General features: G+C 42.3%; 1 protein-coding gene across 4 annotated transcripts in view; it reads right to left on the bottom strand.

Annotated features, from left to right (window-relative positions):
• Nucleotides 1-12333, bottom strand: part of AMPH (amphiphysin) — an 87772-nt gene that overhangs the window by 17413 nt on the left and 58026 nt on the right. For 3 of the 4 annotated variants that reach the window (XM_053359839.1, XM_053359842.1, XM_053359840.1), the window contains exons 6-13: nucleotides 11137-11244; nucleotides 11009-11032; nucleotides 9813-9898; nucleotides 8900-8975; nucleotides 8291-8373; nucleotides 5019-5160; nucleotides 3173-3301; nucleotides 2202-2309 (exon numbers count right to left, since the gene is read on the bottom strand). In XM_053359839.1, coding sequence (XP_053215814.1) covers nucleotides 2202-2309; nucleotides 3173-3301; nucleotides 5019-5160; nucleotides 8291-8373; nucleotides 8900-8975; nucleotides 9813-9898; nucleotides 11009-11032; nucleotides 11137-11244 — 756 coding nt within the window. The remainder of the gene's footprint in view (nucleotides 1-2201; nucleotides 2310-3172; nucleotides 3302-5018; nucleotides 5161-8290; nucleotides 8374-8899; nucleotides 8976-9812; nucleotides 9899-11008; nucleotides 11033-11136; nucleotides 11245-12333) is intronic. The other variant, XM_053359841.1, reaches the window with a different exon arrangement.

Raw genomic sequence — 12333 nt, forward strand, 5'->3', positions numbered from 1 at the left:
ACCCAGCCAGATGGGTGGGGTATAAATTATCATCCTCATCATTATTGCAATGTGTGAAATGATCCTCAATACGGAGCTTCCCAAAGATCAAAAACAGGATTTCAACAGGCAACAACATATTGCCACAGCAAATTATTTAGGCCTGATTGATTGATTGATTGTCTATTTCCAAATTTGCAGGACTGCATAGGTATGCTGAGACGCACAAGGGAAGCACAAGCAAATCCTGTAAATGATTGACAGAATTGCCAACTACTAGACGTGCCACGCAAGACCCGTTCTCCATTTATAAGACCTCAGTTGTTTAGTGTGGCAGCTCCTACACTTTGGGAACTCTTTGGCTGCTGAGATCAAGCAGGTGCCATCACTGTATTCTTTTTGGTGCCTGCTAAAAACATTCCTGTTCAGACAAGCCTGCTTCAAAAGATGGGGCAATTTTAATCGGTTTTTAGTAGTATTTCAACTTTTGTATTCTTAAAGTAGGGTTGACAATTTTTTCCAATTTTACTGTTTTTATCTTTTTGTAAACTGCCTTGAGGGGCTCTTTTTTTACAATCAAGAGGTGTATAAAACCTTATGAAATAAACAAATAAATTGTGACATAGTCTATTCCATTTTCTTTATGTACTAAAAACCTGCCTGCCTACACAACTGTACTATCAGACAGAAGCTTCTCTTTGCAGTTTGTTGCAAAGCATCCCGAGTTGATTTTCAGTTTCTTAAAATAGTCCTTCACTGACTCACAAGCAAAACGGCAACTTGGATCACGTCAAACAATTTTCTGATGTGCAAAAAAGGGCAATACAGTACAATAAATTTTGACTTGTTCAGGCTTCTCAAGTTCAAGGCCTTCGATTTCTTCATGCATCTTATGTAAATAGCTCCTCTATATGGCCTGAGCTCAGGATCTCTTAAGGACAGTCTTTTCCTGTCTCAGCCTGTCTGCTCCTTAAGATCTTCAGGGCAGGTTCTTCTCAATGGAAGTGGAGGAGCCGGTGATTGTCATGGAGGAGAGGGGCCTTCTTTGTGACTTTGTCTAAACTACAGATAACAAATTTGTTCTTCAGGAATTTCGATAACTGTTTTCCAAAGCCATCTCCATGTGCAGAGTTTTAAATATTAAAATATCATCCATCATGTCCATCCTCTGCACTTCATAAGGATGAAAATGTGTTTGAAAAATATGAGACACTCAGCTGTCAAATGCACTTTAATCAATATCTGTCTGTCAACTCCTGTGAATGTCTAACTGTTCGAGGAGGAGTTCTAATGTTCTAATAACAGACAAGATTACTAGGGGAACTGGAATATCAGCACTGGAGTTTACTTCAAACTCTCTGTCAAAGACTAAAGACATATACTGGAAAACAGGAGAAATTTTCTTTGTCAGGAGGAGGGAGCAGGGGCAAAATAGCAAGCAGGATATGAAGAGAAAAAAAGGAGAGAGAATTCTGTCTCAGGAATATGAAGTTCTGGTATTGTAAAGCTGTTTAAATACAGAAGAGTATTAAATACAGAAGAGTTTTGTAGAAAATCAGATGGATCATTTTTACTAGGAATAATATAGACCCATCCACAGGGACAGAGAAAAATACAGTAGTAACACTCATTTCAATTATGCTCTATAAGACTCAGTTTTTCCCTCCTAAAAAGTAAGGGGAAATGTGTGTGCATCTTATGGAGCAAATGCAGGCTGCGCAGCTATCCCAGAAGCCAGAACAGCAAGAGGGATTGCTGCTTTCACTGCGCAGCGATCCCTCTTGCTGTTCTGGCTTCTGGGATTCAGAATTTTTTTTCCTTGTTTTCCTCCTCCAAAAACTAGGTGCGTCTTATGGTCTGGTGCGTCTTATAGAGCGAAAAACACGGTATTCTTCATTGTGAGATCTGCAAAGTAGCTATGGCAAATTGACGTCATGAAGTACAGTCAGCAAGATCTGCGAACACGCGGTTTGCACATTCCTTTAGAGATCATTCTAAGACGCAGTTTATATGCTATCCAGAGGAGCACAATTGCTCCCTCATCATTGTTACTCCCGGTCTCTGTCAATAAGTTTGGGCCAGATTGCGTGGTCGCATATTTCCCGAATTCCACATTTTCTTGGTGCCTTCATGGAACTGTGGTGCATCCACAACCCTGATTATGGGGTGGATGGCTTCATAACTGTACATATTTTTAAAAATATTTCATACGAAAAACCTACCTGAGACATTGGTGAATGGGTTACCACAGTAGCTGCTGCATCAGGTTTAAATGGATCGAAGTCTAGGTCTAACAAAGACTCTTCTTTTTTAGCTTCAGGAACTTCATTCTGTTAGGGCGGGGAAAAACACTGAACAACCACATCTTTACAATTTTTTAAAATTTTAAACACATTTATTCAAAAGTTACAATTCAGCTTTGTCCACTGCCATAATACTACAGAACGATTACCCAATCCTCAATCCCTCAACCACCTCTTTACAAACTATGTTTTATTGCCACCTCTACCTCAAATGCAAGTTTATTGCTTGCATTTACAAACTGCTTTTCTATAAAAAGTATCCACAATAATGAAGATTATGTAAAACAGAATTGACAGTATAAGGAACTTAGCACGTTAGACTGTGGGCGATCCACATTTGCCTTTCCTCCATTCTTTCCACACTTTAAAGCTCTGTGCCCCATTTTTCACCCCAGAGCTTTCTCTGCGAAAACCTGCTCTTTAGTGCTCTACTGGAGCAAACAGCAGTCTGTGGAAAAACAGAATTGATGTTTGCTCCAGTTGAGCACTATAGAGCAGATTTTTTGTGGGGAAAGCTCTGGAGCAACAAATAACATGCTCAGATACGGAGCTTTGAAGTATGGACTTGTGCCTGGAAAGAGCAGAGTAAAAAGCAAGTGTGGCTAAGTCCTGAGGCCAAATACTTTTTCTGAGCACCTGAAGAGGTTCTCGAGGACTTTTAAGCAGTATTTCTCTTTCCTGTTACACAGCTGCTATGGAATCAACTCTGCAACCACTCCCAATCACATCTAGAGGGCCACAGGTTCTCCATCAGCCAAGAAATACACAGATCAACTCATTAACTCACAGCCTCAGGATTGTGTAGGGATAAACAGGGACTATCCCAGAGACTATAACTGGGAGAGGTGTCCTGAAGCTGTTAAGGAACAGCTTTTGAGGCCCTGACTCACCTGTGAAGGAGTTGTCACATTTATTTCTGGAACAAAATTGTCATCAAATAAGCTGATGATATTCTCCTGCTGCAGTTCTTTTGTCGGTGTGAGTTTAGGTAGCGGTGGAACTGGGGGTCCTTTCCTCAGCTAAACAAAAAAACAATCACATTAGGAAGGGTAATCTTTAAGGCAAAGATTGAGATAATTTGTGGCAGGGATAAAATAAACACAAATCTGTCAACGTTTCAAGCCTGGGACTGATCAGCCCTGCATCATTTTGACTATGACACCACCAAATATTCTAAAACCAAGTAGGCAAGGGGGCACCAACTTTTTGAATTGCACAGGGCACTGCTGAAACTTGAGAGCTCCAAGCCCAGCACTGGGAAGTAGAACCGTAGGCAGAATCAATGAAAATCACCTCCCACGTTCCATTTGCAGAAGGCCCTGCAAAATTGAAGGCCCTTGCATTCATGGAATGGGCCCTTGCACAGACAAGAAGCCACCGCTGGATCCCGCTTCCTGATTTTCTACATCAGGAATGAATTGCCCATGGCCCCTCCCAATGCAGTTGAAATCCCTAACCAAGGTGGTCAGTGGTCAGAATTGATGAGAGTTGCAGTCCAGCAACATCCGGAGGACCAATTCTCATCACTGTTCTACACGCCACCCAGTATGATCATTCAGTGTAGAAAAATACACTAATCTCCAAGTAACTGAACACATGACGTGACAATTTACTTCTTTAAAGCATATCTAAAGGCATCAAAATCCCATAAAAATATTACTGCTTGAGGGTGACAGCCTCTAAACTGTAAAATAATGACCAATCAAAGTCAATGACAATGTTTGGCGCGAGGAGAGGAAAACAACGCTAGCATATTTTGCATACTCTCTAGATCTGTGCAGGTCAGAACATTATTATAAATTCCAGCTGGTTGTCCGTGCTCAAGCCAGAATCTCTCCAGCTGCAATGAGCATGCTGTGCTGACACATTTCTTCCAAAGTAGCGGAGAGCCACTGACAAAAGAAATCAAATCACATTTACCCTGCAGGAAAGGAAATTATATTCCTTTTATACCAGGCGGATAAAAATAGCCATAGTAAATCCACTGTTTGGATTGAAGCCAGATGCAGTTGGCAGCTTTCAGACGTTTCACCATAGTAATTGTAATGGGGTAACAGTCCTTTTCTTTGTAATGCGATTGAAACGTTTTAGATTTCCTTTGATTTTAAAAAATGAATAAATACCCCCCAAAGTAACCAGATGTCCTTTGGCACGTTGCAGTACGGAGGGGTAAGAAAGAGATCGGCAGATCTCTCTATCTCCTCTCCTTTTGACCATCCCCCACTGCTGCCAGCACAACTATGCCAGCTTCCTTTTCTTCCTGTTTGGGCAGGGCAATTTTTCCCAAAATGGTGCCGGTGTCATCATGAGGCTTCTCTGGAGCAGCAACACCAGCACCTTGCTCAAGATGGCGCTGTCCTTGAGAAACCTTATCAGGTCCTCTAGGAACACTGGTCCCATCAAAAAGGTTCTTCCCTGACTAGCAAAGGAAGTGGAAGAGCAAAGGGTCAACAAACATAGCTACCACCAGTTGGGGGCTGAGGATGGGGGACAAATGGAGAACAAAGGCGGGTAAGTGATGGGAGTCAGATTCCTAACTCTCATTTCAGGAAGTGATAAGACAAGGGCTCCCTCTGGACCCTCCTTTCCACACCAATATTTAGGTTCTAGTAATTCTGATGAAAATTAGCTGGTTGTTAACGCCAAGCTTTTAGAAGAACTGGCTAATTTCATTGCTTTTGGCTGGGTTATCCCCTGCCCCCTTTTGGTATTTCATCTTAATTCTGTTCCTACTACCTGTGAGGGAGATTTAGGCCGTGCTGGTGCTGGAGAAGGAGGAGCAGCCAATGTATGATTGGGACTTGCTTCAGGGCTATGCAGAGGGGACTCCTCTTCAGGCGGTGATGGAGTTTTTGCAATGCGGAGAGGACCTGAATCGCTAATAGAATGCAAACCAATATTTTATAAAACATACAATACTGTCGTTTCAACATATTGAACTGCTTTTTGGCTCCCACAAGACACACCCATGAAGTCTGCATGGTTCCATCTACAATGTGTACATTTGGTTCCTTATGTGATAGTACGATGGATTAAATCCTGGGATACCAATCCTATGTTTGTCTAGAGATGTATAAGATCTCTGTTTTCCAGAATTCTGAAAATTCTCATTTGTTAGAATTTTGTGTGTGTTCTCCCAGCTCATTTGTTATCTCTTTAGGACCCAAAACTGTATCTGAAAATGAGAACTAAAGTTATTTCCGAACGTCTTCAACTATCACCACCCTCACTACTAATTCCATCCACACTCATCTAGCAAGCAAAGGGCTTGGGGATGGAAGGGTGTGGCCTGAGAGCCTTGCGCAGAGGTGTGCTAACTAAGAGAGGAGACAGAGGGAGAAATTGGTCTTCTTTCCTTTTTTTATAATAATTTTTATTAATTTTCCAACACAAATAAACCATCATATCAAAATTTCCACAAATTTGGTTCTGTTTGGACTTCCTTCAGCTTCTCTGACAATAATCCATATTTACTTCTCAGTTACGCATTTCTTCTGTTTATATTGCCATTAAACTTCCCTCCCACTTCTATTTCTTTTTAGCAATATATCTCAACTTTCACAGTGCTTCTTGAAACCCCACTAGCGTTGTTTGCACATCACACTTTTTTTCAGATATTCAACAAATTTCCCCCAGTCCTCGATGAACTTTTGGTCTCGGAGATATCTAATTTTCCCAGTTAATCTGTCCAGTTCTGCATAATCTGTCAGAAATTGGTCTTCTTTCCTTTCACAAGTGAGAAACAAAAAATCCTCACATCTTTTCCAGGCCCTCTGTGCTTCTGAGAGGACTGGATGGAGAGGTGGCTGCCTTGTTTCCTTTACAGGAAGCACTGACAACGGAAACAGGTGTTTCTTCCACTGTATCCGCCCATCACCAAAGCTTCACGCAAGTCTGGCAAGCCCTTGTCTCCTTCAAAACCAGGGCTGGATGGAGTTGGGGTCTTTTCTCACTGACAGGGCCTTTTGCAGAGAAGATCATGCCTCTCCCTTCAATCTTCTAGGAAGCATGGGAGAGTTGAGGGAGGGACAGGATCTCATGTCACTTCTGCAGATGCCTTCATGTCTCAACAAGGGACATCTTATATAAAAGCTATTTAAACCGTTGAGCCAGATCCTATGTGACTACAGTTCTGTTGTCTAAATTGATGCGGCTAAAGAACAGAAATTATGGAGCCCAACATCTAAGAAACATTGTGCAATCTAACATCTAAGATCTATGATCTGTGAAAACTATAATGTTGTATTTTGAAGAAGCATACAGCTAATGCATTCTATAAGCATCCTACTCAGTAAGCCAACACATGGGCTTCAGCACTTCTGTGGAAAACTAAAATAACACATGATTGACCAGGCCTCAATCATGTTCTCTATACTAAATCAAAGTAAGATTATTCATAAGCTACGAGACACCTTAAGTGTTCACTCACCACCTCTTTCTGTGGAAATATTTTTTTCAAAAAGAAAGGATGAGATATTAAAACATTCTTTCCTTTCTATTCTATTTCTCTACAAGTTTTTCAACGAAGCTACAATTCTGTAGGGCTATGCTGAATGTTCTCCAGAGAACACTGTTGGTGCAAAAGCTGGCTTTTGGAGGCAGGTGCAGTAGCTGCCTGAATCTACTCATCCACCCTCCAATTTACATTTATTCATGCATTTTTGCTATGATTCAACATCGCTACACACAGTGGCGGAGGAACCCTCTCCGGCACCTGGGGTGGGGCAGCCCTTACGGAGTGCGCATGTGAGGCATCCCGCACAAGAGCAGTCCGTATGCACATGCACACTCTGTACGGGCTGCCGCTCATGCACAGTGACCGCATGGGCTGCCGCTTGCACGGCGGCTGTATGGGCTGCCTCTCGCATGGCGACCATATGGAGTGTGCACACGCAGCAGCCCGTACGGTCGCCGTGCAAGAGGTAGCCCATACAGACGCCCGTACGGACTGCGCACGCCCTCGGCCACTCTACTGCTGGGGGGAAGCAGAGGCCATCTTGTCACCCCCCCGAGTGGCACCCAGGGCAGACCACCCCCCTTCCTATGCCCCTGGCTACACAACTGCTGCTCTGGCACAATCTATCTTGTTTAATCAACCTTCTTCCTGGCTATTTGATCCCATCCAATCAGGACTCATGAATCTGGTGCCATGATATCACATCCATTTCACAGTTCAGAACGAGGGCAGAAAGCCTTCGAAGGCAGCTGCACTGTAAATACTAAGGCGCCCTTTCACACCTTGGGGGAAAAAATCAGAGGAGAGATGCTCTTCCCAGTGTGAAAAATATTTACGAAATGCTCTCTCCTCATTTTGGCTCAACTTGAACATTTTCTAATCGTCTGCAGCTGCCTGCGCCACAGTTAATACTATCATGGTAAACTTGCAAGCACTGTGTAGATACAGAAAGTACTTATCAAGTTCGTACAGCCATAGTTCAGAGGCTGCATGAAACTATACGGGGATGTGCAAAGAACTGAGCATTGGAACAAAACTTGCAGACACAGAGGAGACCGAAAGGTCCCCCCTCATCTGATAAAGTGCAAGGAGTTGTGCCAAGCTCCAACTACAGCTCCAGCCAATGCCATCCAGCATGGGCAATGGCCAGGGATGGTGGGAGTTGTCATCTATCAGCAGCTGGAGAGCCACAGATTTCCTGTTTGTTACCCACACATTCTTTGAATGCCTCATTAGGACTAAGGACTCTCTTCAGCCAAGGAACATGGTGGGTGGCAAAGGTTGCATTACTGAAGGTGAACACCTGATCTGTTTCTGATGTAACACTACGTAATTGACTGCAGCCATAGCTCTGCCAACAACTAAAGTCTGCTTCCAACATAAAATAGGGGTTGAGGCAAAACCAGGGGAAACACTCGTGTTCAACTGAAAAAAAAGAAGTTATCTATTCACAAACTTTGATTAATTTTGTACTGTCAAAAGTTACTGGTTATATTATTGGATGAATGTGGTTCAGGTCATGCACAATGCAGTTTGACAGACAATATTTTACCTGGGTGCTCCGAGAATGGTGAAGGCCTTGTCTGCATGTTGCTCTCCCAACTTTGACATCACCTCATAGAGTTTGTGGCATAGCTGAAGGGACAAAAACAGTTGTCATTTTATAACAGCTACTTTAGATAGGGTGGGGAGAATAAACTAAAAATCAGATATTTGTTCTACTATGCGACTAAGCTTAGTCACCCTTTTTTTAAAAATAGGATATTATCACAGTGACACACAACACACGTAGAGTGCAAGGCTTCACACTTAATAGTGAAGATGTGTGTTGCTAATAGTCTTGGGGTTACCCCAGGGCCAATTATCCTAAACCCTTACTTCTAAAAGCTCTGTCATTTCATTACCACAAGTTCATCAGGGGGCTCTCAACTTAACACAGCAAACTTAAGCAGTAGACAGTGGGAAGCCATTAAAAATAATTACTGCATTATGCTAGTTTCATTCACTAATGTTAATCATAGTAAAAAGCAATCATTTTTGTAACAGAAAGGAAAGAGGAAGCAGGAAAAAGATTGCATGTGTGCATCTTGGCACCTGCATTTTTAACCTACTTCAAAGGTGTCTGTTGCTTTTCTTCCACAGCGCATTCATTATTACTCACCAAAGCTATTTCTTTGTGAAACTTGGCTTCAAGGCTGGAGATATTTTTGAATGTGTTCACATAAAAGCCAACTCGTCTAAAAGGAGATGACAAGGTAAAAAATGAAAAGGTTGTAAAGAGAAAGAAAAAAGAATGAAATGTATTTTTTTGTCCAATGCTGTTTCCTCCTATGGCTTTGAAAGTTTCCTACGCCTTTGCAAAAGTATGCTCTATTCTCATATGTACAGTATCCAATTTGGAAATGTAAAAAGGGACCATCTAGATATAACATATACATGGCAACAGATCTCCCCCATCCCCAAATTTCCATTGTGCTGTGACTTAAGGTAAACCTCCTTTAAATACAACCCCAGCACCGCTTATCAATGGTGAACCCCACACCAGAGTGACGATGCACCATGGACTGAATGTCAGTGATGGAAAAATGCAAGCCCAAAGTTGCCCATAGGTGCACCATTTGTAACATATGTATGCTGGATCAAAGAGGGAAATCAGGTCTATGACGCATCGACTATGCTGCGGATTTGCATCTTTGGTGGATTTCCTCTAGGTTCAAGTGAGGAGCATATAAACATTCAATTTTGTCTAGGAGTTTCATTTTTGGATCAAACATGCTGCATGTCTGCTAACTGGAAAAAAACCACTGCTGCAATAACTGGTTGTGTTTACTGAAGCTACATTAAAGTCTCATTAAAGCAGGCATCCCCAACCTGCGGCCCTTCAGATGTTTTGGCCAACAACTCTCATGATCCCTAGCTAACAGGACCAGTGGTCAGGGATGATGGGAATTGTAGTCTCAAAACATCTGGAAGGCCGAAGGTTGGGGATGCCTGCATTAAAGAATTACAAAACCTTAGTTCTCTGGGCTTCCATGAAAAGTTGAAGGACACAAAGCATCATCTGCTATAGCTACCTTGACCATAAAGATGGCAGCTCTTCTTGCAAATCAATGTTGAAATCTTCAAACACTTTCTGTGCTTTCTGAAACTCTTCCTCTGCCTAGAAAGAAAATCAAACAGATTGGCACAAATTGGTGCAAAAACAAAAGGGCACTGGATGAAAAAGCAAACAAGTCAATTTCTGGGTGGGTTCTCCTCTGGGCTGGTAATCTTTTAAGGACAGCTGGGAAGTTGGCAGGCAGGCAAGAAATGCCTTCAGCTGAGGAATCAGGTCAGAATCAAAAGCTTGACAGATGAGGTGGAACTTTCTTGGTCCCTTGCATGTTTGACCTTTATATGGCAGCTGCAGTACTGCCTTATAGTATAGCCATCTAGTGAAGTGCAGCAGAAAGGAGGCAACAGTTGCCTCAGTGGGAAAGGTGCCATACAGATACAGAGAGTAATGGTCAAACTATAGGAGACATTAATTGTTACCTCTGGGACCTTCTCTCCCATAGACCAGCTTTAGGGCGCCTGTGGGGATGGTGGAAGATGACTGAACTCCACGTCCTCACAGTCCTAATGTTGCTGAGCCCCACCAGCTACAAACTAGATCCTGACTGCTGCCAAGTCCCCAGCATGAGACACCTATGGGCTGTATCCAACTAGGTTCTACTCAAAGTAGACTCGCTGAAATTAACGGACCAATTACTTCCAATGGGTCTACTCTGACTAATTATGGGTTTCTGCTTCAAGGATGTTAATTAATTTAAACCTTATTGCCTTTGTCCACAAGCCTATATATATAGGTCCACAAGCCTATATATATATATGGCAATTTCACACACTCGTATAATGAAGTGATGGCAGGATTTATCACACATGGCACATATCAAGAGGTATGACATCTCAATAGCGAGAAAGGGTTGCCAGTGTCACTCCAGGAGATTATGCCCATAGCCAGCGAAGGGTCAGGAGAATCCCCCAACCCCTTCTACCCCTCTGGGCCACATGGTGCATAAAACCATTTGCACTGCACTGGAGACGGGGAAAGCACATAAGCCAACACTGGGAACACCAATCTGGCCCTAGGGAAAGCCAGCCTTGTCTCTCTAGGCTGGTAAAAGCTCTATGTAAAAGTCTTAGCTCTAGGTCATGACATGGTATGCCAACCATCCACAGCAGTCTAGCACATTCTAGATAAAGCCCATGTTTGTTTGTTTTTGCCTACCCTTTTGTTCTGTGGAGTTTGTAGCTTGGGCATTAAAAGAGAAAGAAAGAAGATTTAGCAAGCACTTCTCAAGGAGCAACTTCATACAGAAATTCTGCTGCTGGTTAGAATTTAAAGGCACATCTTACCTTGGAAATCCTGCCTTCGTCTTTTCTCTTTGAACTCTGCAAGGCTTCCAAATGATGTCTTGCACTGTCATAGTCCACTAGCTTTCTGCTCCGCTTTGCAATACGATTCTACAAACAGTGATACCCAATCAAAACTGGCATTTCTCCTTATGCATCCGCGTAGTTTAAGATGCAGCTTTTGCGATTTTGAAATGTTCAGTCTTTTTCAAAAAACATTTATATCTTTTTCTCCTATCACTTAAGAACTAAGCTTCACCTACATTCTTGTTGTTTTTAAACTCAGATACTGCTGGTAAAATAAAATGCATAGCTTTCTTTCGTCAACGTTTTAAAGGCTGAATTTCTAAATTTCACATCAGATTCACTCAAAGGCATTCTAGAACATACTGCCACAAAACTTATTTAAAACTTCAAAGAGCTAACTTGAGCCTAATCTTGCGCTATGTAGATTAATCAACAAAGTGAATATTCTGTCAAAGTCAATAGATTTAGATGGCTCCTCTGCACTAAGCAATAACAATCAAATCCCATTTTGACATATGTTTGTGGCTTAGTTAATTAATACAGTAGCCTGACATCAGCCCCAGTTGGGCCTCTCATTAAAGAGATCAGGATTCTGCCTGGAATCTGTTTTCCACAAATAGGCCATTACCTGCTACAATAAGGTATTATCAGTAGGACCCTTCTACAGAGAGAGAAAAAAATCAATACAGCAATACAGAGAGAAACACAGAAAAGTACAAAACAGAAATAAGCAGAAGAGATTAGAAAACAATTCCAAAAAAATAAGCCCAAGCACCATGTTGGGAGCAAGGGGAAGGCAGGTTTTCAACTGTCAGCAAACAGAGAGTAAAAGGTCTTTAATTTGCAGTGTTTTCCACATTCTCTAAACTTGCAGCCTGGGTTCAATAAGGAGACTTCACAGGAAAGACAAGGTACACAACAAGTGAAACAAAACTCCACGTACACCAATCCATACGGCAAATGCTAACATTGATGTCACACAGATGTCAAACACATGAGAAATGTATTTTCTAGTACAGTGGAACCTCTGGTTACAAACTTCGTTCTTTCCAGAGGTCCGTTCTTAAGCTGAAACCATTCTTATCCTGAGACGCGCTTTCACTAATGGAGCCTCCCACTGCACATGCGCCTCTGGCGCACGGTTTCCGTTCACATCCTGGGGCAAAGTTCGCA

Source organism: Podarcis raffonei, chromosome 12 (genome assembly GCF_027172205.1).
Source record: "Podarcis raffonei isolate rPodRaf1 chromosome 12, rPodRaf1.pri, whole genome shotgun sequence".
NCBI classification, from domain to species: domain Eukaryota; kingdom Metazoa; phylum Chordata; class Lepidosauria; order Squamata; family Lacertidae; genus Podarcis; species Podarcis raffonei.